Source organism: Macaca mulatta, chromosome 17, assembly GCF_049350105.2.
Source record: "Macaca mulatta isolate MMU2019108-1 chromosome 17, T2T-MMU8v2.0, whole genome shotgun sequence".
Taxonomy (NCBI): Eukaryota; Metazoa; Chordata; class Mammalia; order Primates; family Cercopithecidae; genus Macaca; species Macaca mulatta.
In genome coordinates, this window is record NC_133422.1 from 20,656,069 (window position 1) to 20,682,870 (window position 26,802).

Here is a 26,802-nt window from a genome sequence, read left to right on the forward strand (position 1 = left end):
AAAGTAAAGCAAGCATGAAACAAAAATAAACTCAGAAGAAACATAGACACTGCAGAAAGCAGAAGGGAACATCAGGGAAACTAAAAGTAATATCCTTGAGCAATAAAAAAAAAGAAATAAGTATCAACAAAATAAGAAAAGGATGCTATGAGAAAACAATTCTGAGAACAAGAAAGAGCTCCCAAAAGTTAAAAAAAATAAAATTTTTAAAATCAGAAAAAGGGTAGGAAAAATAACTAAAAAACAAAGTGACAGACAATATGAGGGAAAAAAAAATTCAAGAGGTCTAACATCTAACTAATAGAAATCCCAGAAAGAATAAAGAAAATGTTATGCAAGAAATTATTGAAGAAAGTATTTCAGAGCTGAAAGGCATGAGTCTCTAAACTGAAAGCAACAAATACAAGGAATGAAAAAGACTTTCAATGCTCTAAGGGGAAGTTATTTCCAAGAAATGATTGATGAAGTGCAAAGTTAGAATAAAGCTATTTTCAGATCTCCAAAGCCTGAAATATTTACATGTCACAAATCTTTCCTCAGGAAACCACATAAAGATGAGCTTTGTTAAAATGACAGAGTAACAAAGAGAAAAAGACAATATGGAACCCAAGAAATGGGAGGATCCAACACAGAATAGAGGTGAAAGGAACTCCCCAACTGCCGATGACCAGGACAACCCCTGTGCAATGTCCTGGGGAGCAGCTTGTCCACGCTGGAGCAAGATGATGGAGTGCTCTGTCAGGGGGTCTCCAGAGAGCACTGGAGTGACTTCATTTTACACAGCTTCTGGAAGATGCAGGCAGACTCAGAGTCAAAGAAAAGTAGGCAAATGAAAAATCAATGAGGTAATTATTAACTCTAGGAAATGAAATCACAGGACTGTATACTAATGGGCTCAGCGTCAAACACTATCTGTTCATTATATGAACACAGTGAAAATTAATTTTGCCAAAAGACAAATATTTGGAAGAGGAAAAGGTATACAGGAAGGGCAAAATTCTCATACAACATTAAGACGTAAATATATAACTTTTATAGTTGGTCAGAAGAGCACTATTTGCCTATTATTTAGGAATACTGAGGTAATTACCAGAAGAAATAGCTAAAAGAGGCTTATTTGTTTTTTGCAGCTAGAGAAGTGAGCTAAAAGAATTTAAAGTGGTTATCTTTAGGAAATGGGAACTGAGGGTAGAGGAAGAAGGAAGAGGGTGGGAACAAGTTCAGATAGCTGTTGGTTTTTTTGTTATAGGACTTTGCCATTAGACTTTTAAAACCATATACATGAAATGTAAAAATTAATTTTAAAAAATTAAGAAGTTAAAAATTTTTAATTTGAAAAATGGTAGGAATATTTAAAATCACATTACAGACCGCAAAACTACCTCAGAGTATACCAAAATTACCAATATTCAAAATAAAAGCGTTAGTGCAGCGAAGCCTAATGGAGTTAGCCATCATGCTACAAGGTGACAGAAGATCCACGGCGGTGGCCTGTCCAAGGCTGCTTCTGTGTTTCGTTTGTATTTAGGCTGGGGCACCTCTGGTTGCTCACTCCTGTACAGCATACCTGGGAAGCTTCCCTGAACAGGTCTGCTCACTGTCCGCATCTTTTCAGAAAGGAGTCTTTCCAAACAGAAGGGGAACATGAACACAATAGCCATCCTTATCCACAACCCCAGTGACATTTTTAAAGAGCTGTGCAAGGAACCAGACACTCACATAGGATTATTTCCTTCCAAATGCTGAGTAAGATGGAAAAATGGTTAAAAGTACAAAGCCAAGGGGCTTGCTTACCTGTGGGGATGTGGACAAGTCTGACAGCACTATCAGTTGTGTTAACATGCTGCCCTCCTGCTCCTTTGGCTCGAAATGTATCTATTCGCAAATCCTTGGGGTCCAATTTCACATCCACCTAGAACAGAAGGGATGGCATAATTCTACACTCTGTGAATACTTTAATATGAAATCGATTCCAAGATTTTTCAAATAAACTGTACTGTTTTAAGTTATAGCCTTTAGACTAAGAGAAGTAACTTATACCAAAGAAAGAGCAATAAACTGCCCATTCCAATAGGATGCTATTTTTTGTTTGTTTGAGACAGGATCGCTCTCTGTTGCCTAGGCTGGAGTATAGTGGCACAATCATAACCCACTGTAACCTCAAACTCCTGGGCTTAAGTAATCTTCCTGCCTCAGCATCCTGAGTAGCTAGGACTACAGGTGCGCACCACCATGCCATGTTAATTTTAAAAATTTCTTGTACAGATGGGGTCTTGCTAATTTGCCCAGGCTGGTCTTGAACTCCTGGCCTCAAGTGATCCTCCCACCTTGGACTTCCTGAATGCTGAGGTTACAGACATGAGCCACCACACCTGGCCCAGGGATTCCATTTTTAAGCACTGATTTAGGATGTTATGAGATCACTGAGTTTTCAATCTATCAAAAGTTTCATCATTCATCATCCCAAAGTTACATGTAAGAAACCCCCCAAAATATATAAAATACACACATATATACTATATATTGTTGATTCTCATTATTGTTAGAATGTCTATTTGCAAATTTTCCTACTCACTAAAATTTATTTGTATCCTTGAATCAACACCTAAGGCACTTCCACAGTCATTTGCAGACATGCATAGGGCAGTGAAAAATATGAGTTGCTCCACACTTGCCCATTGCCAGCTGAAGTAGGACAAGGTAACACTGCCTTCTTGTGGCAGCTCTCCTACAGAGATGACCAGAGAATGGAGGTGTAGGGGGCAGAGCAGAGCAGTGCTCTGGCTCTGGGGCCAGTTGGACTGGGTTTGAATATGAACACTAGCACCTGTTAGTGGAGCAGCATCAGGCAAGTCACTCGACACTCTTAGGCCTCGTTTTCTTTATTGTAAAGTATAGAGAATCTACCAGGATAGGTTATTTTTAGAATTTAAGATTATAATCTACGTGAGCTCAGTGTGTGTGTGTGTATGTGTGTGTGTTTATGGATTTAGCTAATTTTTTTTTTTTTTTTTTTTTTGAGAGAGGGTCTCTGTTGCCTGGGCTGGAGTGCAATGGTGCAATCATAGCTCACTGCCACCTTGAACTCCTGGACTTAAGCAATCTTCCTGCCTCAACCTCCTGAGTAGCTGGGACCACAGGTGTGTGCCACCACGCTCAGCTGGATTTAGTTAATATTGAACCATTGTTCGTAACACTGATTTAACAAATACTGAACCATTACTCCCAAGTGGTTCAATATCTACTAAATTAGTGTTTGCTGCAACTTTACAGAACATAACTACTGGGAATAATGAAAATCAACTTCATTGGTGTATGTGTGTGTTTATTAGTGGATTGAAAGGTGGCTCCCAAAAAGATATGTTCATGTTCTAATTCATGGAACCTTATTCGGAAAAAGGTTCTTTGCAGAGGTAATTGAGTTAAGATGAGATTATCCTGGATTATCAGGATAGGCCCTAAATCCAATGACAAGTGTCCTTATAAGAAACAACTAGAGGAGACAGTAAAGGAGAAGACCATGTGAATTTGAAGAGTGGTATAGTTTCAAGCCAAGGAACACCTGGAGCAACCAGAAGCTGGAAGATGCAAGGGAGGATTCTCCCCAGAGCCTTCAGAGAGGCGTGACTCTGCTGACACCTTGATTTTGGACTTCTGGCTGCTAGAACTGTGAAATAATAAGTTACTGCTATTCGAAGCCACTAAGTTTGTGGTAATTTGTTACAGCAGCCTTTGGAAACTTATACACAGACACAGACACACACACACACACACAAATAGTTAACAAATATGTTTTGTTTTTTTTGAGACAGTCTTGCTTTGTTGCCCAGGCTGGAGGGCAGTGGCATGATCTCAGAATTCACTGCAACCTCTGACTCCCAGGTTCAAGAGATTCTCCTGCCTCAGCCTCCCGAGTAGCTGGGATTATAGGCGTGTGCCATCACTACCAGCTATTTTTTGTATTTTTAGTAGAGATGGGATTTCACCATGTTGGCCAGGCTGGTCTCGAACTCCTGATCTCATGATCCACCCACCTTGGTCTCCTAAAGTGCTGGATTACAGGCATGAGCCACTGCACCCAGCCTACAACAAATATGCTATTTTTAAGGGGAGAGCTAACATTTTGTTCCACATTCATCATTTATTATGATGAATGACAAAGCAAGTGTGACTTTTCTCTTTGAAAAGTAACTAGTAACTGGGTCAAGGCTGGAATCTAAGATACTGTTCAGCTGATTGTTCTTTTGTATGTTTCCTCTCAAGTGACTGCAACATAGTGAAGAAAAAGATGATACGGCTTTTGTTAATATATGTTAGAGTTGGCTGCCTTAAGACTTCAATAAGTACTGAAGAGATAAGAGTGACTTACCATTTCATGTGGCTATAGTATATTAAGTAGTTACGTAGAAAATGTGTGGATATCATATGCCACATTCTCCCAAATGTTACAGAAATATCTAATGACTTTTGGGAAACTCTGGATACAGAAATGGTGACTTAGGGCAGATAAAGCATTTTAAATGTCAGTTAAGAGAACATAACCTTGTACTTTTAGAATAGTGAGATGCTACTAAATGAGTTTAATTTTCAAGAATATGAAAACAGGGCCCAGCACTGTGGCTCACGCCTGTAATCTCAGCACTGTGGGAGGCCAAGGCAAGCAGATCACTTGAACTCAGGAGGTTCAAGACCAGCCTGAGCAACATGGCAAAACCTTGTCTCTACAAAAAATATAAAAATTAGCCGGGCATTGTGGCACACACCTGTATAGTCCCAGCTACTCAAAAGGCTAAGGTGGGAAAATCACTTGCTCCTGGGAGGTCGAGGTTGCAGTAAGCCAAGATAGGGCCACTGCACTCTAGCCTGGGTGACCAAGTGAGAGTCTGTCTCAAAAAAAAAAAAAAAAAAAAAAAAAAAAAAAAGAAAAGAAAAACAGGGTAAGTGGGAACGGGGCAGAAGAAATGAGGATGGAAGCAAGACAGCTCTATGGTTTTGATTTTTTAACCATGTAAATGTTTAATATATGAAAATAAAATTAAGTAAAAAAGAAAAATCAAAGCCTAAAATTAAATAAAAACAGAAATAAATGAACCAAAATATTTATCATAATAACATAACCACACAGAAAAAAATTATTTCAGATGGTCTCTGAGCATAGTGCTCTGACTATGCATTCTTTTTTTTTCGAAACAGAGTCTCACTCTGTCGCTCAGGCTGGAGCACAATGGCGTGATCTCAGCTCATTGCTATCTCCGCCTCAGACTCAAGCAGTTCTCCTGCCTCAGCCTCCTGAGTAGCTGGGACTACAGGCACGCGGCACCACGCCTGGCTAATTTTTTTGTATTTTTAGTAGAGACAGGGTTTCACCATGTTGGCCAGGCTGGTCTCGAACTCCTGACCTCAAATGATCCTGTCTGCCTTGGCCTCCCAAAGTGCTGGGATTACAGGCGTGAGCCACCACACCCAGCCTGACTATACATTCTTGGTAGAATATATTCTAAGGAAAAAAATCTTAAACTTACTCAGTAGTTTACTATTAGTAATGTTGATATTGTAATTTTGAAACTATTTTATATATAGTATATAATAAACCAAATAAACATATTAAAATGATTATGAAACAAGATTTTTTGTATAATGGAGAGATATAAATACAAAATGCAAGAAGTTGAGGGGTGACAAAAATTTCTGTAATGTTAAATTTGAATTGGTAGTAATAATATGAAACTGTGATTTCAAAACATGTATTTCCTGGCTATATCCACTGAAGGAGTCTAGAAGTAACAACACTAACTACAATGAACAGACCTACTATCTAGATCTTAATTTCTGGATACATTCCCCACTAAAATGAACCAGGCTGACTTAAGTCTGAGGCAGGATAGTACAAAATGGGCCTGGGAATCTAAGTGTGTCCGAAAGCATAGTATGCTCAAATGATGGTATCATTTCAAAAGGACAAAAGGGGTACTCTAAAAGGCTACTACAGACCAAATCTGGGACTATTTGAACATAAAGAAGAATAGTAACTATAAATAAGTGAATTAAAACATGAATCCATGAGTCTATAATGAGGTTAATATGTGAAACTTGATATATGAGTTTATAATGAAATCATACACTAGAAAAAGAACGCAAGAAAGTGTGGGCTAGGAGGTGAGAAGGTAGTAGGGAGGAAAGTTCTTTACAGAAGAATGCCAGTTAATAAATGTGGAAGGAATGACGGAATTAGAAAATCACCATCTCGCAACCCCAAAGTAAAGAACTGATTCAGGCAAGGATCACCAATGGATGTTAAAACTATGGATGAAAGGTAGTTGGGAACAGGATATATGTACCCTAGAAATTACTTAGTAATTGCAAAGGGAGAAATACACTTTTACAATGGAGATATTTCTGTGGTCACCATCTTCGCTAACTACTAAAACTAAGGCACACTAAAAGTGAGACAATCTAGCATTATGTGTCTTCTGGTAAGAGGCAACATGCCTATAACTACACCTATGAAGTATTCTCACTCAAAATGTGTAACCTGCACGGAATGGAATGTGTAGATACAACTTTCAACATAATACAGAGGATAAAAGAACAAGTTAAACAGTACCATGAGGAACAGTCAGAGGAATCCAGAATGTGGGACATTCTTCAAGACAAATGGTCTAGACTTTTCAAAAAGTCATTATCATTAAATAATAATAATAATAAAAAGTTGGGAGACTGTTCCAAACTTAAAGAAATATAGCAACTAATTGCAACGTGTGAAACTTGACAGGATCCTGGTTAAAAAAAAAAAAAATCACTATACCCAGGTATAGTGGCACACCTGTAGTCCTAGCTACTCAGGAGGTTAAGGCAGGAGGATCACCTTGAACCCAGGAGTTCAAGTTCAGCCTGAGCAACACAGTGAGACCGTACCTCCAAAAATAGATTAAAAACAGCTATAAAAAAATTGGGGGCTGATTAGGGAAACTGTTAAATGTACTAGGTATTCGATATTACACAATTATGCTTAGTTTTCCTAGGTAATGGTAGTGTGCTTATATAGGAGAATGCCTAGGAGATGTATGTGAAAGATTTGGAAGGTAAGGTCTCATGGTGTCTGCTGTATCCTTTACAGTTCATTTAAGTAAATGTATATACATAGGAATCAAGCAAATGTGAGAAAATGTAAACAACCAACCTCAGGTGAAGGTTGTAACATTTCATTATGGTATCCTTTCAATTTTCTATATGTTTAAAAAAAAAGGTTAGGGAAAAGAAAAATATAGAGCAGATGGCTGTATTCAACTAAAAAGATAGATATATGATCCCCATACTGATATTATACCACTGACCCTGAAATATTATCTCTGGAATTCATTTTCTTTCTTAAGATAAAATTTAGGCAGCAACATTAAACGAACATTTTTTGAAAATTAGTGACTTCTATTTAAAAGCAAACAAAACATCTTGGTCAGTGATAAGAGGGGCAACTTTGCCTGGGGGAGAGTTAAAGATTTCCCATTAGAGACTATCAAGTCCAATCTGTAGCCATGAAAAGAACAGATTTCCAGCTGGGAGCGGTGGCTCACACCTGTAATCCCACCACTTTGGGAGGCCGAGACGGGCAGATTGCCCAAGGTCAGGAGTTCGAGACCAGTCTGGCCAACATGGTGAAACCCTGTCTCTACTAAAAATATAAAAATATTAGCCAGGCGTGGTGGCATGTGCATGTAATCCCAGCTACTCGGGAGGCTGAGGCAGGAGAATTGCTTGAACAAGGGAGGTGGAGGTTGCAATGAGCTAAGATTACCACTGCACTCCAACCTGGGTGACAGAGTGAGACTCCGTCTCAAAAAAAAAAAAAAAAAAAGGACAGATTTTCCGAGAAGCTAAGGCTTCCCAGCACAATACCCGCTGACATGGAGTGAGTTTCCCATGCCTCCTGCTGAGGTTACCTCATCTGGTTGAGGAAGGACAATAACCGACATCGTTCCTGTGTGAATGCGCTGCATCCTTGAGGACAGGCCCACCTCGGGGATACGCTGAACTCGGTGAATCCCACCCTCATACTTCAAATGCTTATAGACACTGTCACCAGAAATTCGGGCGGCGGCATGATGTAGTCCACCTAGGGGAACAACAGTCCAGAAATAGTAATGAATTCTCCTTTGAAACAGATCAGGATCCTAAATGTCCTTAATCGAAGGCCTGAATGTGAGTACAGAGCCTGAGATGAGAACATAAAGCATGGGAGAACAAGGGCCTCTGAAGAAGAAGAAGAAAAGAAGACATAAAGTATAAACAAAACTCCAGTTTCCCAATGTAAATGTATTAAAATATAAAAGGAAACATACCAAAATTTAATTAATTAATTATAGGAGCTAGTGATGCAACAATAGAAAACATACCAAAATATTATTTGGTTATGTTTGGGGAATAGAATATTTTCTTATTTCCAAATTTTTTATAATGAACAAGTTTTCTTTTTATAATAAGGGAAAAATACTATTTGAACAAAAAATAATACTGGGATGTTTTCTGCATTTAACTACCCTGTGTATTCTTAGGCTAATATGGTATCATATATAAAAAAATGCTCAATAGTAGAATAATTTCATAATGTTGAGTAACTCCACAGATCCTCCCAAGTTTTCAAGAATTTATTGAAAGTCAGCTCTTGCTTATCTGTGGAGTGGGAAGAGTATCACAAAAGAATCTTAACACCTAGGCTAGCTTGTTTTTTTTTTTTTTTTTTTTTTGAGACAGAGTCTTGCACTGTCGCCGGGGCTGGTGTGCAATGGCTCGATCTCGGCTCACTGCAACCTCTGCCTTGTGTGCTCAAACGATTCTCCTGCCTCAGTCTCTTCAGTGGCTAGGATTACAGGCACCTGCCACCAGGCCTGGCTAATTTTTCATATTTTTAGTAGAGACGGGGTTTCACTATGTTGGCCCGTTTGGTCTTGAACTCCTGACCTCATGATCTGCCCGCGTCAGGGTCCCAAAGTGCTGGGATTACAGGCGTGAGCCACCGCGCCCGGCCACTTGTTCTTATCTAATGATTTTTTAAAAATCTTTTTTATGATACAATAATATATGAAGACAGAAAAACACACAAATCAAATATATGGTTTAATGTCCACCACTTGGGTCAAGAAAAAGAACTGTGCTAGTCACTCCATAAGCCCTCCCAAATGCCATTCCCAGTCATAATCCTCTCTCTTCCCTATGAGTAATCATTATCCTGACTTTTATTCCTTTCTTTACCATAATTTCATTACCTAAACGTGTAGCCCTAGGCACTACAGTTTAGTCCTGCCCATTTAAAAATGTTTGATGTATCTTTTTAGTCTATTAGTCCACATGCTTATTATCTATTGCTTTCATTTCCTACAAATGATCTGTTGAACGTGGGCTGCTGACCTGTAGAATTTCCAGCAGTCTGTTTTTGCGGATTGCATATTCTTGGTGCAAGTCACCCTGTTCTGCTGCCCTCTGTACTGGCAGCAATTAGGCAGCTGGGTGCAGACACTGGATCAGACCTCAGTTCGAGCCCCTTGGCAAGACTATAGGAGGTGTACGGTGTCTGGATGTCTCTCTTTTTACAGTCTTGACAGCCTTTGACACTGAATGGTGAGAGTCTAATTCTATCATTTCTTTCTCACTTATTAGTTAAAATACACTAATAAAGACACACTTCTCCTTGTCTACCATTTGATTACCTAGTGATACAATTACATAGGAAAAGCAAGATAAATGTTTGATTCTGTCCCTTTTACCAGTTCTACCAATATACCAACTTTTTTTTATTTTTTGTAATACACTGAACTGGTTCATTTTAATCCTCTGAAGATGACCAATTAAAAGTTTAAATTATCATTATGAACTCAAGGATTGAAACACATCTAGCATGTTTAAACCAAGTACAGTTATTATTAAAGCTCAACTAGTCCCATCTTTGGCCCATAGAGCCTCTTCAAATTGACTTCTGAATTCTTTTGACATGCCTCATTTACATGGGACATGCCCCATTTGTACGGCATAACAAGATATTCCAGGATTATCTTGAACATTTTTTGCCCTAGACCTGGAATCAGCCATGTCTCCAAGAAGTCCTGGTTCGAGAGAACTACTACTGGATTTGGTTATTATTTCTAAGCCTTTTCAGTGGCCAGAGACAGGAAATAACCTCATGAGTTCATGTGACGTTGAGACTCAATTTTCCATGGGTCTCTTGTGTTCCTGCACATCTTACAAATGAAGCACTGCTGGCTCTTTCACTCTAAAATATCTTTTAAAGGTGGTTTGTGCAGTGAACAGCCTTGAAAATAATGTGTCCCTCCTGAGCAAAGGATAGGTTTCCACAGCCTTGGAAGACAGAGATAGTGTCTCTTTCTAGAGCAATGTGCAGGCATGCCTACTGCCCATTAAAAAAACGGCTGGGCGCAGTGGTTCATGCCTGTAACCCTGGCACTTTGCAAAGCTGAGGTGGGCAAACAGCGGGAGCCCAGGAGTTCAAGACCATCCTGGGCAACATGGTCAAACTTCATCTCTACAATAAATACAAAAATTATGGCCGGCGCTGTGGTTCACACCTGTAGTCCCAGCACTTTGGGAGGCCGAGACAGGCGGATCACGAGGTCAGGAGTTCAAGACCAGCCTGAACAATAGGATGAAACCCCGTCTCTACTAAAAATACAATAATTAGCTGGGCGTGGTAGCATGTGCCTGTAGTCCCAGCTACTCGGGATGCTGAGGCAGAAGAATCGCTTGAACCTGAGAGGCGGAGGTTGCAGTGAGCCGAGATTGTGCCACTGCATTCCAGACTGGGTGACAGAGCGAGACTCCATCTCAAAATAAATAAATAAATAAAATTAAATTAAAATAAAAAACTTAGCCAGGTGTGGTGGCACGTGCCTGTAGTCCCAGCTACATGGGAGGCTGACGTGGGAAGATGGCTTGAGTCCAGTTGAGGCTGCAGCGAGCTGTGATGGTGCCACTGCCCTCCAGCCTGGGAGACAGTGTGAGACCCTGCCTCAAAAAAAAAAAAAAAAAAAAGACTCAATTTCCTTAAGTTCAGTGCTCTTCTCCTATAATGCAACCTACCGTGTGGGCAGGTATCATCTGGTCTTCTTCGTTGTTGCCCTGTGGGACTCTGGGCTCAGGGAACTGGCACAAAAATGCTGATACTCTGGCTATTGCAATAACCCTGAGTAATAAACTGTCCTTCACTGCTGACCCATGAAACAGCAGCAGGCTACCTTGTCAGCGTGCAAGTAGGGTAAAATCTCAGACCTTTCAGTTTTTACAACTGACACTTCCAAGTTAAATTCAACCTCTTTTCTCTTACACTTTTATTGTGTTTCTTCCCACACCAAGAATCTTGGTTCTCAAAGAGAGGGCATTAGAATTAAAATATCCCACAATTACTCATCTGTTCTTATATTACGCTACACACCTAACAGTCTCAGAATACTAATACTAGTTCTACTAATACAGTTACTACAAACATTAAAACTTTTTTGCATATGCTCTTGCCATTTGCCTCCCATTTTTCAAATGATTGTACTATATCTACACTGTCAGATCATACAGTCCTTATGTAACAAATTCATTCTCCTTAGCCCTCAATTAGTCCCAGTTCTTCGTCTAACTGAATATTTCATGCTCACCCCCACTCCATATTTTGCTGTCTCTCATTTTAGTTGTCTGAAGCTTGTTTCTAGTAGATTCCAGAGAAAGGGACCATGGGAAGAGTATTTCCTGAATTCTTGCATAATGAGAACAATTTGCTCCCTTCACATTTATAAGTCAGTTTTGCTGATTATAAAATCTTTAACTCAACTTTCTTTCTTTCAGTGAACTCTATCTCTCTCTGGCACAAAGTGCTGTTACTGAAAAGTCTGAAGGAAATCTAATCCTTCCCTTATAAGTCTCAGGGTCTTTGTTTCTACATGTCTAATGGATCTTTTCCCTTTTTTGTAAGTCCAAACATTTTATTAGCCGATGGCTTAGTGTTGGTTGTTCTAGCTGGATATTTTCAGATGTGCACATGGTTTCAAATCTTTTCTTTTCTTTTTTTTTTTTTTTTGAGACGGAGTCTCGCTCTGTCGCCCAGGCTGGAGTGCAGTGGCCGAATCTCAGTTCACTGCAAGCTCCGCCTCCTGGGTTTGCGCCATTCTCCTGCCTCAGCCTCCCGAGTAGCTGGGACTACAGGTGCCCGCCACCTCACCCGGCTAGTTTTTTGTATTTTTTAGTGGAGACGGGGTTTCACCATGTTAGTCAGGATGGTCTCGATCTCCTGACCTCGTGATCCGCCCGTCTCGGCCTCCCAAAGTGCTGGGATTGCAGGCTTGAGCCACCGCGCCCAGCCTCAGATCTTTTATTTCTATTTCAGAAGAGTTCTCGGGAAATATAGATGTATTTATCTATACATTCAAGGGTGGCCCCCCAGGATCCCTGCCTGCTGGTATTCATACCCTTACAGTTCCCTCCCAGCTGGTCTGTATGATCAACAGCATATGGTATGGCAGAGGTGATACTAAGTCACCTTCTGAGGTTAGATTATAAAGAACCATGGCCTCCATCTTGCATCACTCACTTCGGAAAAACAGGTTGCTAAGTCGGAAATAGCCCTATGGAGAGGCCCTGGTGGTAAAAAGCTGGTATCTGCTTACAACCACGTGAGTGAGCTTAGAAGCAGGCCCTGAAGCCCCAGTCTTGTGTTGAGATGACAAGAACCCCACCCAACAGCTCAGCTGCAACCTCATGAGAGACCCTGTGCCACTCAAAAAAGCAGCTGATTCCTGACCCGCATAAATTGTGAGATAAAAAATGTTTGTTGTCTTGAAGTTGCTAAGCTTTGGGTAATTTGTTACACAGCAATAAATAACTAATATAGTATCTGCTCTTTTATCATCTAATCAATCTTTTTGCCTGTCAACAGTATTTGTCATTTTTCTTCACTCCTTTATTATCTGTCTTCATTTCTTCTTGATTTCAAAAAAAATTTTCCTTTTTGACTACTATTTTCTTAAGGCATTAAATGTTCTGTTTATCTACTCGAATGTTTCTTCTGATTTATTCATATCTAAAATGATTTTTATTTGCTTTCTAATTATTTCCTGAGTCTGTCATTTCTACTCCTGATTTACCAGATTCTTTGACACTTCATATTGCTTTTTTTTTTTTTTTTTGAAGACATGGTCTCACTCTGTTGTCTGGGCTGGAGTGCAGTGGCACAATCTCAGCTCACTTCAGTGTTGACCTCCTGGGCTCAAGCCATCCCACCTCAGCCACTGGAGCAGCTGGGACTACAGACGTGTGCCACCATGCTCAGCTAATTTTTAAAATTTTTTGTAGAGACAAGATCTCACCATGTGGGACCCAGGCTGGTCTCAAACTCCTGGGCTCAAGCGATCCTCCCACCTTGGCCTCCCAAACTGCTGAGGAATATAGGTGTGAGCCACCGTGCTCAGCCTCTTAACTTATTTTGAAATAGTAGATTATAGTTTTGACCTATTTTGTAGTCATGTCTTTCTAATGTGCTTTGTCTGTAGGGATATTATTCTACTCCTTATTCTCTTGTTTCTCATAAAACTTTGTATGGAACTTGACCTTAATACTTTTCTATGGTTTATTTTTATGTGAGATTACTTCTCCATACATTTTAGAATGAGTCCAGGAAGGCTCTTCTAACTTCACAGAGCTCTCTTTTCTGTGACTTTGTGTAATGTTCAAGTAAACAGCAGCCTGCTTTCTGGGACTTCCTGGCTGTTCTCCCTGACATTGGATTAGATCTTCTTTTCCCTTCCTCCCTCTTTATCCCTGTCCTGCTCAACTCTGAGACTCCTCCCAGCAGTCCTTCCTCAGTGTGGGGGCCTGTTTTAGAAAGGCGCCCTAGTGGATCTGTTTTGAGAGGTCATGGGGGCTACACTGCTCTGGCCTCTTTCAATCTCCTTACCTAAAGCCTGAACCCTCACTCATTATTGGAGAGCGTAAAACTCCTCCCAGCTCCAGCTCATGTTCATAACTGGCTCCCAAATTCCAGAGAAAAACCATGAGTTATGAGGGGGTTCTCCAGTTTTCAGATCTGGCAGATGCCACCCCATTGCTTCCTTCTTCCTCCTGCACAGATGCTTAGACCATGCAGGTTCTATGGCAACTGGTGGTTTGTTTTAGGGTTTTGTGGGTATACCCTGCAACTGAATGCTGTCAATGCTCTCCATGGGTTTTTGGTTTTGCTATCTAGTTGCTATATGTGTTTTTGCATGGGGATTCAGAGAGACTGAAAACTATGCTGCTACTGCAGTTGCCATCTTCCTAATGCATTTCTAATGAAGATATAGTAACCCTAACCCATTCGGTTTTTTTTTTGTTTTTTTTTTTTTTTTTTTTTTTTTTTTTTGAGATGGAGTCTCGCTCTGTCGCCCAGGCTGGAGTGCAGTGGCCAGATCTCAGCTCACTGCAAGCTCCGCCTCCTGGGTTCACGCCATTCTCCTGCCTCAGCCTCCTGAGTAGCTAGGACTACAGGCGCCTGCCACCTCGCCCGGCTAGTTTTTTGTATTATTTAGCAGAGACGGGGTTTCACCGTGTCAGCCAGGATGGTCTCGATCTCCTGACCTCGTGATCCACCCGTCTCGGCCTCCCAAAGTGCTGGGATTACAGGCTTGAGCCACCGCGCCTGGACCCATTCGGTTTCTAAAGTCAGCATGTTAGACAAAAATTGAGTATAGTTTTAGATTACCCTTGAAAATGCCTTAGGAAGGTGTCTTATAAGAGACTGGCATACTGTCTCTTAGGTAAGTCCATCATAGCTGATCTTCCTCCAGCAATAAAACATATTACTGGATAATAATCTTCATACCAAATAAAGCAGCTGACATGCATTTAGGGGACAGATGATACGAAAAATCAAATCGTTTAAATAAAAAAAAAAAAGAAAAATCAAATCGTTTAACATTCATATTCAGCGTGGTAGGATGGACATACTATGAAAGATTATCCAGGAACTAAAACAGAGTGACGCCACAACAAATTTGAATTCCCCATCTCACATTCACACTGTACTTTAATAAAATTACTCCTCCATCCTCTTTACTTCATCTCATGTGCAAATACTTGAATATTATAAGAGAAGACTGTGACTTATTTGGTATAGATTGAAACAGCCAGTCTTAGGCTACCTGAGTTCAAAATTCAAGCTTCTCTTCTTCCTAGCTGTCTGCCCACAGGCAAGTTAGTTCCACGCTTTGGTTTCCTTATGTGAATAATAATAGTATATAAGTAGTGCTACAGCACTGCACACCTGAAGGGGGAAACATTCACACTGAAGAGTATATGAGTAGTGCCTCAAGGCATATGCAGGCATACAACATAGCCTTGAAATTTTACTCTCCAAGGGTTTTTGTGAGGCATAACCGAGATGAATACATGCAGAACATTTAGTACAGTGTTGACATTTAGCTGTCGAGAGGTATCAGTCGTAACTGGAACTATGCCATTGGCTTTCCTGGATCAGTGTGAAATCTTGTGGAAGAGAAAGGCTGTCAAGCTCCCTATGAGATAAACTGTGACACAAGGCTAGAGAGCTGATATACCCTAAAGGAGGACAATGAAGGTGTATTGTGGCCTTGCCGGATGAAAACAAACTGCTTCTGGTGGCTTTTACTGACAGGGATGGAGAAAAAGGCATTTGCCACATCAACAGCTATATACCAGGTACCAGGGAATATGTTAATTTGCTCAAGTGATGAAACCACATCTGGTATAGCAGCTGCCGTTGGATTCACTGCCTGTTTAAGCTTTCAATAATCCATCATTTCTCCAGGATCCACCTGTCTTCTGTACAGGCCAAATAGGGGAGCTAAATGGGGATGTGAGGGGAATTACTACCCCTGCATTTTTCAGGTCCTTGGTGGCAGCACCAATCTCCACGATCCCTCCAGAACTGCAGTATTGCTTTTCGTTTGCTATTTTCCTAAAGGCCGTTCTGGTGGCTTCCACTTGGTCTTTCCCACCATAATAGCCTTTGCTCCATAGGTCAGGGAACCAGTGTGCGGATTCTACCAGCTGCTGAGTATATCTATTCCAATTTTACATTCTGGAACTGGGAAAATAACCACAGGATTGGTTATTTTCACCCTGGGCCCACTGTGAGATGGGCATGAGCTAAAACTCATTGATCACCTGACCTCCACACAAGCCCCTATCCTGACTAGTAGATCACAGTAACATTTTTGAATGTCCTAGAATTAGTGTTGGCTTACAGACAGTGACTAGAAGAAGTCCTCTCTGATTACTTTCTTTTCTCCAAAGTATAGTTACTGTACTAAAAGGCTATAAACCCCTTTGAGGAGGCTGGGGAAAAGTTTTGGCAGTATCCTGGGGATTTTCCTCAAGGGGACCTACACACTCGCCTTCACTCAAGGTATTCTGGGTCTGGAAATTGGCTCAAGTCTGGAAACTGGTTGAGCAGCTGTGATTCTCGGTTTTTATGATTCAGGATAGCCTTCTGTTTACTTGACCTAGAAATCTTCTCTTATACAGATCAAGTAGTAGGCTTCCTATCTATTTCACTTCTAGGAACACCATGATCAACGCTGTAAGTCCGCAAAAGTGAGACTATTCTGCTTGCTTTTTTTTTTTTTTCTTTTGACGGAGTCTTGCTCTGTCGCCCAGACAGGATTGCAGTGGAGCAATCTCGGCTCACTGCAACCTCCACCTCCCGGGTTCAAGTGATTCTCCTGCCTCAGCCTCCTGAGTAGCTAAGGGTACAGCCACGCACTACACTCGGCTAATTTTTGTAGTTTTAGTAGAGACGGGGTTTCGCCATGTTGGCCAGGATGGTCTCGAACTCCTGACCTCAGGTGATCCACCCATCTCAGTCTCCCAAAGTGCTGAGATTACAGGCGTGAGCCACTGCGCCCGGTCACTGCTTGCTACTTTGACTCTGCTGTCTGGCACGGTAATTACGCCTACTACTTGGCATTTGGCAGTGGGGTACCACCAGTTGGCCCCTGCCACCCTGGGATCGAATTACTCCTACTACATTTAGGTTTCCCAATTCAGTGACCAAAGTCCCCACTGTATGGTGTGACCTAGAGAGAAGAGTGGTCACAGAGATCCTGAAGGATGCTGGGGCTCCCCACAAATATGTTTCTCACAGTTGTGGTGAAACGTGAGTCATCTGGACACATAAAATTCACAATTACATTCCAGTAAGCCACCCCTCTCCAAATTCAACTCGTGAGTAGAGAATACCAAAACATAATTATAAATATTCATCCATCGAGGGCTGGGGAGATCATGCAATATATTTTATAGAATCCCTTTAATGTGGAAAATATTTCAATTCATTAGATACCAGGTTTACAGATCGATAGTGTCAGACCTACACTACATATCTAGAACCATTACCCTCCACTGCTTCCATAGACTATCTTGTGATCATTTAGTTTGAACTATTTCTGAAATGGTTAAATATTGTCTCTATCTGTACCTACTGCCATAAAATGATATTACTTTGAAAGTCACTTAACGTATGAATTTGTACATGAAACTTTCAACTTTAGCTTTTAGTGCTATGTGAATCTCTATGGTTATCTATGAGTTCCTCTCCATTTCAATTAAACATTAAAAAAATATATCTGTGTGCACACACATGTAATTTAACATGTATATAAGGTAGGTGCTTTTTGCCCTTTCTTTATCCACATCATTTTCTTCTCCTAACTGCTTCTAATAAAGAAATCATTTTTTTAGGCTGGGCATGGTGGCTTACGCCTGTAATCCCAGTACTTTGGCAGGCCGAGGTGGGTGGATCACGAGGTCAGGAGGTCATTTCTTTTCCCACTGCCACTCTGGAACATGACTGTTTGCTTCCATTTACTATCCCCTCTCCCCACTTCTTTTGGGACAGAGTCTAGCTCTGTTGCCCAGGCTGGAGTGCGGTGGCACAATCATGGCTCACTGCAGCCTCGACCTCCTGGGCTCAATCAAACCTCCTGGGCTCAATCAAGCCCAGCCCTTAGTCTTTAATTTTAAAGGTATATGAGTAAAATATTTGTAATGTTTCTTTTTTTTTAAAAAAAGGAGGCTTTTAACTTTTCAAAATATTTTTATTTTGCCAGTGAGTTATTGTATCTAAAGGCAAGTTTTCCCAACCATTGTTTAGGCTGCTCTACAAACCTGGAACAGAATCTCTCTTCCTGTTATTGAGGTCATCTCCCTTTTATTCTTGAAAGTCTCATTCAAAATACACCTATCAGAGTTCACTCACGATATTTTCCACTACTCTCCTTTTCACAATGCTGCTATTTCTTCTTATATTCTCCTTGAAACTCTCTCCTCTTTTGCTTCCATAATATTTTACTGTCCTCATCCTTTTTCTGCTTATCTTGAATCCTCCTTTTATTTTGCTAACTGGTCTATCCTTCTAAACGTGGCCATTCTCCAAAGCTTGTTGCCCTGAATGCTCTCTCTCTACAGACTCTCCCTCACTTATTCTCTCAGTATCAGACATTGTCTCTGAGTTAACAGGTATCAAATAGTTTGCCTGAGTTCTGTTCTCTCACCAGAGATCTGGTTACTCAACTTAATATTTACTCCGAATATTTCTTTCTTTTTTTTTTTTTGAGACTGAGTCTCACTCTATTGCCCAGGTTGGAGTGCACTGGTGCAATCTCAACTCACTGCAACCTGCGCCTCCCGGGTTCAAATGATTCTTGTACCTCAGCCTCCCGAGTAGCTGAGATTACAGGTAATTTTTATATCTTTAGTAGAGACGGGGTTTTACCATGTTGGTCAGGCTGGTCTTGAACTCAGTCTCCCAAAGTGCTGGGATTACAGGTGTGAGCCACTGTGCCCAGACTATTTACTGACTATTTCTAAGTGGATGCTCACTATAACCTCAAACTTAATAATTTAAAAACCATTCATCATTATTCTTTCCAAATGGTTTCTGCCTTCCAACTTCTATTCCATCCAATGGCATGAATGAGTATCACAGTCTTCTCAGCTAGAAAGATTAGACTCCCTGTGGCTCATCTCCTTTGTGTCAGAATAGAATCATGGGATGTAGTGCAGCTCTGGATCAAACAGACTAAAATTTAATCCCAGGATTGCCATTACTTACTGTGTGGTCCTGGGTTAGTTAGTTACTCTCTGAGCCTAGATTCTCATCTGTAAAATGAGATTAGTAATACCTATTTCACAAGGATGTGAAGTTGTTCACACAGGACATACTGGATAAGCAACAGTTCCTCTCACATCTAGTTACTCAGCAAATTATGCCTATTCATCCTTTGAAGGTCTCTGACACATAATTCTACTTCCCATTCTAACTCTTAGTCATATCTGGATTACTGTAATAACCTTTTTGCAGTCTGCACTAAATCTAGCCTTTCCATCCATGCATCCATGCATCCATCCATCCATCCATCCATCACTATTGTCAAAATAATCTCCTTAAAATATATTTTATCAAATCATATTAATACAATTTTCAACAGCTTCCTACTGCCCATCAGTCAAAGCTGTTCAAAATCTATCCACTCAAACCTACTTCAGAGGTTACTTCCCTGACAAGCTATGGGTAAACTGGCCTCCCCACTCCCTCCCCGACACACCAAGACCTCTCCCACCAGCATGCTGCTGCTCAGGTTGTTTCTTCCCTCTGCGCTCACAGATAACCCCCTTTCCTGACCACTGGTTGTATCTGAAATCTGTACCAAGTACAACTTCCTTAGGCTGTATGCTGGTTCTTACTTCCCTTTTCTGTTCAACTTACATGAATCTTCTCTCCCTACTTTGATAGTTGGTGGTTTATTATTGACGACTCCTCTGTCTACTACAATGTGTCACTGCATAACCAAGCAGAGGAAAACTTTCAAATGGATTAAAAGAATGGGACAAATGAGAGAATTATCATCACGTTTTGAATCAATATACTTGAGTATTTAAAGGTAAAGAACTGCACTGTTTGCCTACGTTGTATTATTATTATTATTATTTTTTGAGACAGTCTCGCTCTGTTGCCCAGGCAGGAGTGCACTGGGGTGATCTCGGCTCACTGCAACCTCTCCCTTCCGGGTTCAAGCGATTCTCCTGCCTCAGCCTCCCGAGTAGTTGGGATTACAGGCACATGCCACCATGCCCAATTAATTTTTGTATTTTTAGTAGAGACAAGGTTTTACCATGTCGGCCAGGCTGGTCTCAAACTCCTGACCTCAGGTGATCCACCCACCTCGGCCTCCCAGAGTGCTGGGATTATAGGCATGAGCCATAGTATCCAGCCGTTGTATAAATTTTTATCAGCCAAAAGAGAACAGAAGTTTCTTGAAAATAAAGACAAATGGTTAACTTTTTCTATATTCTCATAAAAATCAAACACATTAGCCACTTAGTCTAATTAGTAATACTTATTATATTATTTTATAAATAAAGCTATTTAAAGTAAAAACCTTAATATATCTTTGCTTTCAATAACAGAGAAAAATGATTTTGAGGCAAGATACGTATCTAAGTTCCTCAGGGGAATTTTCTCTAATTCACATATTTCTCCCTAAACAAACGCTTCCCTCATTTCCACTCTCTTCTCCCAGCTAACAACTCTACTATAATAGAAAGCCACTGTGATTGATGAGCCTATGTCACAGTGTTTAGTAGATATACACCAAAAGTTAAAAAAAAAATGGGACAATATGGTTCTAATCAAGATCAGAGGTAAAATAATTTTCAGTATCTGCTACGGGCAAATTCCTCAGTATGCCTACCATAATCTGCTGGTGTATAATTCAGAAGTTCAAATTGCCAGTGTTTATAGCACGAATAATTCTGGTACATGTCAAATATTTCTCGGGTAAATTGTTGGCAGATGTCACCTAAAAGAAAATATGAAAAATATTTAGTCAGAACAAATTTCAGAAAGCCATCCTTAAGACTAAGTCCTTTAAGACACAAAGAATAACTATTTGCAAATTTAAATACATTTAATGGACTTTTAAAGTTAGTGTTATCAGATAAGGTAAAATTCAAGGACTTTTTAGATCATTTAAATAATAAAATAAGTTTACTGACCCCCAGTAGTTCTTCCAGATGTCACCTCTAAAATAACATCATTTTTGTCATATTTCTCCTTTGGCAGAAGGCTCTGGAAAAGCTGGAATAAAAATCAGCATTTGTGTGTATATTTTCCCCGGCATACTATTACTGAATTTAAATAAAGGCCCCAAAAACATTGAAAAAATCAATAATTGGCAAACAGTATCCCAAATAGGATATTCCAAAAATGCTATAATAAGTAGAACTAATTAGACCTAAAACAGGTGATCAATTCAGGTTAACAATGGAGTTACTTGTCAGTATATTTTCTGCACTGTTATCAGATTATCTTAATTTTCTAGAATGCAGAAGTTCAGATCAAAGTCCAGGGTGTTCCATTCAATTTTCTTCAGATTCTGGCTCTTACAATTAGTTCTGAACAGCAGCTTCTTTCATCTAACGAATGAAGCAAGGCTTTCAAAGTCTTCAATTTGAGAAATGATTTCATATTATCTCCTGCTGTAACTGACAGCAGACACCAGCCATGCTGTGCCTTCTCAGCAGAGTCGCTCTAATTAAAGACTATGTTGAGGGCTCCCAAGATAAGGCTCAAAATGAGTTTCTCAGCTGTGACCAGAAAAAAAAAAAGGCTTCCTAATAAAGAAAGTAACCAACTTTCCTCTTAGGAAGAAAAGGGAAGTAATTTCACTATTACTAAAAAGTTTTTCAAATCAAACTAAAAGTACCTATGTGTCATGATTCTCCCTACTGCCAATTTCTGAAATACTCCATCTCTGCTAGAAATGATATAATCTATGGGAGAGAACATCAGACTAAGAGTCAGACATCTTCTACCTTTGATTAACTGGTTCAATTCGTAATAAAAATAACTGATATCCCATGTAACCTCCCCCTTAACTTTTCAAAAAGCCCGTCTCTTGGATTCCCAGAGTAAGAAAGACTGAAGGTAGGAAGACGGCAAATGTGACAGAGGGAAACATGGTATATCGTAGTGTGTTCTTCATTGTCTTTGTAGACAAACCATCCGTTAAGCAAGAAGGAAAAGAGACCACTATGGAAGGGAAATCTTCCATTTCCATGTCTAGGAGATATCAGCTGATGCTGATACAGTATCATGAATCCTGAGAGGCTCCAGTATGCCACACCCTTACTAGACCTAACCAAAGATGTGTGTTAACCAACTATTTCTACGCCTTTGGATTTATTCTATTCTATCCAGAGTACAAATTTCCAATCCTTAATTAACAGTCACCATGAACTCCTCCTCCACTTTTCACTCTTAAAACCCTCTGACTCGTCCCTGTGGTGAACTAAATTTCTTTACCAGCATGTATGCTCTTACTTAACAAGTTAACAGACTCAACTTTGAATTTTTCTTTTTTTTTTTTTTACCCTGGGAGTCTTTGTTTTATTATGTGACACCGTAATTTCTTCATTCTCATTCTGCAGCAAATTATAGGAGACCAGCTTGATCACTTATCATAAGAGCACACTTAAAATAGTGTTTGGAAACCATTTTGAGCACCAAAGCAGAGTCTAGCAAAAACAGTATTCCTTTATACAGCACTACTAAACTAGTCTACTTCTGAAAACCTACCTCATTGTACAACATGTTGATTTTTTGATCAATGGTTTGCCTTTCTTCCAGTGCAAGTTCTTGTAACTGCTTTTCATCTTGTTTATTTAGGCCTAAAAGCCAGAAACAGAAATAATGATAAAGTTTTGGAGAAACTCCTAAGTAGCCATGTTCCTCTTTGGCTACTAAGTTTTATTAAAATTGCAAATGCAAGGGATTATACAAGGGAACATTTAGAATATTTGGAAAATGTCAATTAACAAGTATTTGCTAAGCATTTCCAAAAAGCTCAATGTGAAAAGTAGTATAATCGTGCCTCCCAAAACCTTGTGTGTGTGTTTTTTAAGGTAAAATAGCTTAAAACATTTAATCTCTAAACAAATCAATCTATTAACAGTAGTAACAAAAATATGCTTAATATAGAAACCCACATTTACAAAGCTCGTTATTTGAAGGTCTATAATTACATAAATCAAGTGATTAATCAAACAGGTTTAAAAAGGGACTAGCTAATTAAATATAAACCCAAATAAGGTAAGTTTTGGAACAAACTGGAGTGAGCATTTCCTGTCTAAAGGTGGCAGCTGTAACTCAGCATACTGTGACATGGTCCAGCACAGCTACAACTTCCATATTATCCAAGAGAAGTCAGAAATAAGAATTCTTAAAACCTCCTGATACATTCATACTCAGTTCACGTTGTTTTTTTTTTTTTTAGAGAGATGAGGACTCACTATGTTTTCCCAGGCTGGAGTGCCAGTAGCTATTCTCAGATGCGATCATGGCACACTACAGTCTCAAACTCCTGGACTCAAGCAATCTTCCTGCTTCAGCCTTCTAAGTAGCTGAGATTACAGGTGTGTGCCACTCTGCCTGGCTTAGTACGGTACTTTAAAACACATATCATGGCCAGGTGTGGTGGCTCATGCCTGTAATCCTAGCACTTTGGGAGGCCAAGGCAGGCAGATCACTTGAGGTCATAAGTTCGAGATCAGCCTGGCCAACATGGTGAAACCCCATCTCTACTAAAAATACAAAAATTATACAAGCATGGTGGTGCACGCCCGCACCCCTAGCTACTCGGGAGGCTGAGGCAGGAAAATTGCTTGAACCCAGGAGGTGGAGGGTGCAGTGAGCCGAGGTCACGCCACTGCACTCCAGCCTGGATGACAGAGAAAGACTCTGTCTTAAAAAAAATACGTATCATGTGTGTCAGACAAAACATACATTTTTGTAACCTGTCCTGTATGGAGAAAATGGGCCTTTTTCTATTATTTCCAAAGCAGAAAGTTAAATCATGGAACTCTAGCAAAACAAGATAATAATGATCTAGTTATTGACCAAGGATGGTAGACCTCATGACCTTTGACTCCACTACTTTAGAGGCCTAGAGGCTTCGTCAGTGGGCACTGCTACAAGTTGAGGTAAGAAATTCTGACCCTTAATAATAATTATAAAGAAAATAGAAATGAAGAATCACAATTATAAAGAAGAGAAGACTCTTTTAAGTTATTCTGTAGTCATGGAAGTTATTAGGGTCTGGTGGGAGTCTGTGGCTCATTCAAGCTTTCAACATTTAACATTTTGCTAGACACTCTGCTAGTTGCTGGGGAGACAAGGAAGAAAAAAAAAAACATAGCTTCAGGTCTCAAGTGGCCCAGTCTGGTGGCAAACACATATACATGATTACAATATGTGATGGGGCAGTGCCAGTGTGCCATGGGGGCATAAATGAAGGGGACTAAACCAGACGTTAGCACTTAATGAGGGCTTCCTGGCTAAGGCGTCGTCAGAACTAATTCTAATTATGGATCATCTGTTGTAGAATTTTAATGTCACCACTAGTACCACATTGTGCACATGTCACAAATGGAAACCAGGCTGACATTACTTAATAGATACCTGCTGGTTCAAAGGTATCAGAAAAACCTTCTGATTTGCAGCCATATAAAATTATTTTTGTGGTCTCATTATTTGCTGTAAACCTGTAGAATCTGTCTAATTCAATTTCATTATATCAACAAAGATTCAAGAACCTATTATGTCCCACGTTTAGTGCTGCAGAAGATAGAAAAATGAGTAAGACACAGGACCTGACCTTGAAGAACAGACAATGGGGTTAGGGGCTTAGGTTAAGACAGTTACATAAAGGATTATAATACAAAACAGAGAAAGGTAACCATACTTGTTTTGCAAAGGGTACTGAAGCCAAAGTATGACATCTCAGCCAAACTTTGTAAGAGGACTGGCTTTTAACAAGGTGAAATGGGTATGTTAACAATGTGGGCAAAGATACAGTCATGGGACAGCACAAATATATCCAGAGAATGGCAAGTTGTCTATTTTGGTTGGAAGGTAGAATATGCAAAGAGAATTAACATAGTACACGGAGAGGCTGGGGTTACTCTGCAGGGGCTTTTAAATGCCAAACCAAGAAATCTCTACTTATAGGCAATGGGAACAGGTGAGTAACATGAATAAGACTGTACTTGAACTGGAACGTCTAGAGGTAGGACTACAAGTTAGGAACTGATTGCCATCAGCTAAGTCAGAGATGTAATGAAGATATAAATTAGTGGAAGGAATAGAAGGGGACTCATGCAAGATGCATCACAGAGGTAGACCCTACTGGACTTTGAATCATCCAGTGAGTAGTGGATAAAAGCAGAGGCTTTGGAATCTCATTGCTTGGGTTCAAATCCTTGCTTCTCCCCTCGCTGGCTGAGTGACCTTTGCAAATTTAACCTTTCAGTTTCCTCATCTATAAAATGTATAAAATGAGGGAAAACACAAGCTGTTTTTTTTTTTATTTAAAAATTTTTTTAAAAGCTGGGAATGGTTGCACACACCCGTAGTTCCAGCTACTTGGGAGGCTGAGGTTGGAGGACTGCTTGAATCCAGGAGTTCAAGGTTAACGTAAGCTGTGATTACGCTACTGCATTCCAGCCTGGGCCACAGAGCAAGGCTCTGTCTCTTAAAAAAAAAAGGGGGGGGGAGAATAATAATCATATATCCTACCTCATAAGGTTACCTGAGCATTCAAATGAGATAATATTTGTAAAGCCCTGAGCTTAGTGCCTAGCACATAAGAGGACTTTGTAAATGTAGCTATTATTACTATTATTATAGAAGAATTGCAGAGGCAGTACAGCCTTTAGAACTGATGCAATCCAATGTAATATTATACATGATACAACCAAGGCTGAAAGAAGTTATGCCAATTTAATTAGAATGCATTTCGTAAACTCCTACTATATACAAGCAGCCTTCTCAAAACTAATTAATTACAACTTTGTGTGGCATTATGCAAAAGAATAAAAAATACCTCCATTAAACCTATGTAAGAGACTTGTGACACCATCAATAGAAGGCAGAAAAATGGAAGCTTTCAAACATCCAGGACTTTACAGGTATAACAGTGACTGGCCTGTATGTCACATAATAATACCTCTAAGGCTAAATGAAACAAGATGAAGCACAGAAGAAAACCTAGAAACTAAAAGTGAATAGCAAAATTTGGATAAATGTTGAATCATAGGTTAGTTCATTAAACTTTTCTCTCAAGTTCTGTATAAAAATTTTGGAAAATTTTCATAAGAGAAAAAATGTAGAGGCAATAGCAGTATTAAGAAATACTAAAATAGAAAATTAAGATAAAAAATAGCCTGTAGGCCCAGCTACTCAGAAGGCTGAGGCAGGAGGATTGTTTGAGCCCCGGAGTTTGAGTCCAATCTGGGCAACATGGTGAGGCCCCATCCCTTAAAAAAAAAAAAAGATAAAAAATAAATACGCCAGCCGGGCGCGGTGGCTCACACCTGTAATCCCAGCACTTTGGGAGGCCAAGGTGGCTGGATCACTCGAGGTCAGGAGTTCAAGACCAGCCTGGCCAACATGGTGAAACCCCGTCTCTACTAAAATACAAAAAAAAATTAGCTGGGAATGGTGGCAGGCGCCTGTAGTCCCAGCTCCTCGGGAGGCTGAGGTGGGAGAATCGCTTGAACCTGGGAGGCAGAGGTTGCAGTGGCCGAGACCATGCCACTGTATTCTAGCCTGGGGGACACAGCAAGACTCTGTCTCAAAAAAAAAAAAAAAAAAAAAAGAAATATAAAGCTTCCTTCTTGGCTCCACTAATGCGTGGTCCCCTCCAGGAAGCTTTACCCAATCAATCCAGGCTGGTTTGAGGG

At 40.1% G+C, this 26,802-nt stretch overlaps 1 protein-coding gene and 1 long non-coding RNA gene across 5 annotated transcripts in view; one reads left to right on the top strand and one right to left on the bottom strand.

Moving 5' to 3' along the window:
- LOC114673428 (uncharacterized) overlaps positions 1–26,802 on the top strand; it is a 176,548-nt gene that overhangs the window by 109,332 nt on the left and 40,414 nt on the right. The window lies entirely within an intron of this gene.
- Positions 1–26,802, bottom strand: part of MTRF1 (mitochondrial translation release factor 1) — a 46,616-nt gene that overhangs the window by 16,363 nt on the left and 3,451 nt on the right. For all 4 annotated transcript variants that reach the window (XM_015120894.3, XM_028837108.2, XM_077973579.1 and 1 more), the window contains 5 exon segments: positions 22,640–22,731; positions 21,058–21,139; positions 20,754–20,861; positions 7,938–8,110; positions 1,795–1,912 (listed from right to left, as the gene is read on the bottom strand). In XM_015120894.3, coding sequence (XP_014976380.1) covers positions 1,795–1,912; positions 7,938–8,110; positions 20,754–20,861; positions 21,058–21,139; positions 22,640–22,731 — 573 coding nt within the window.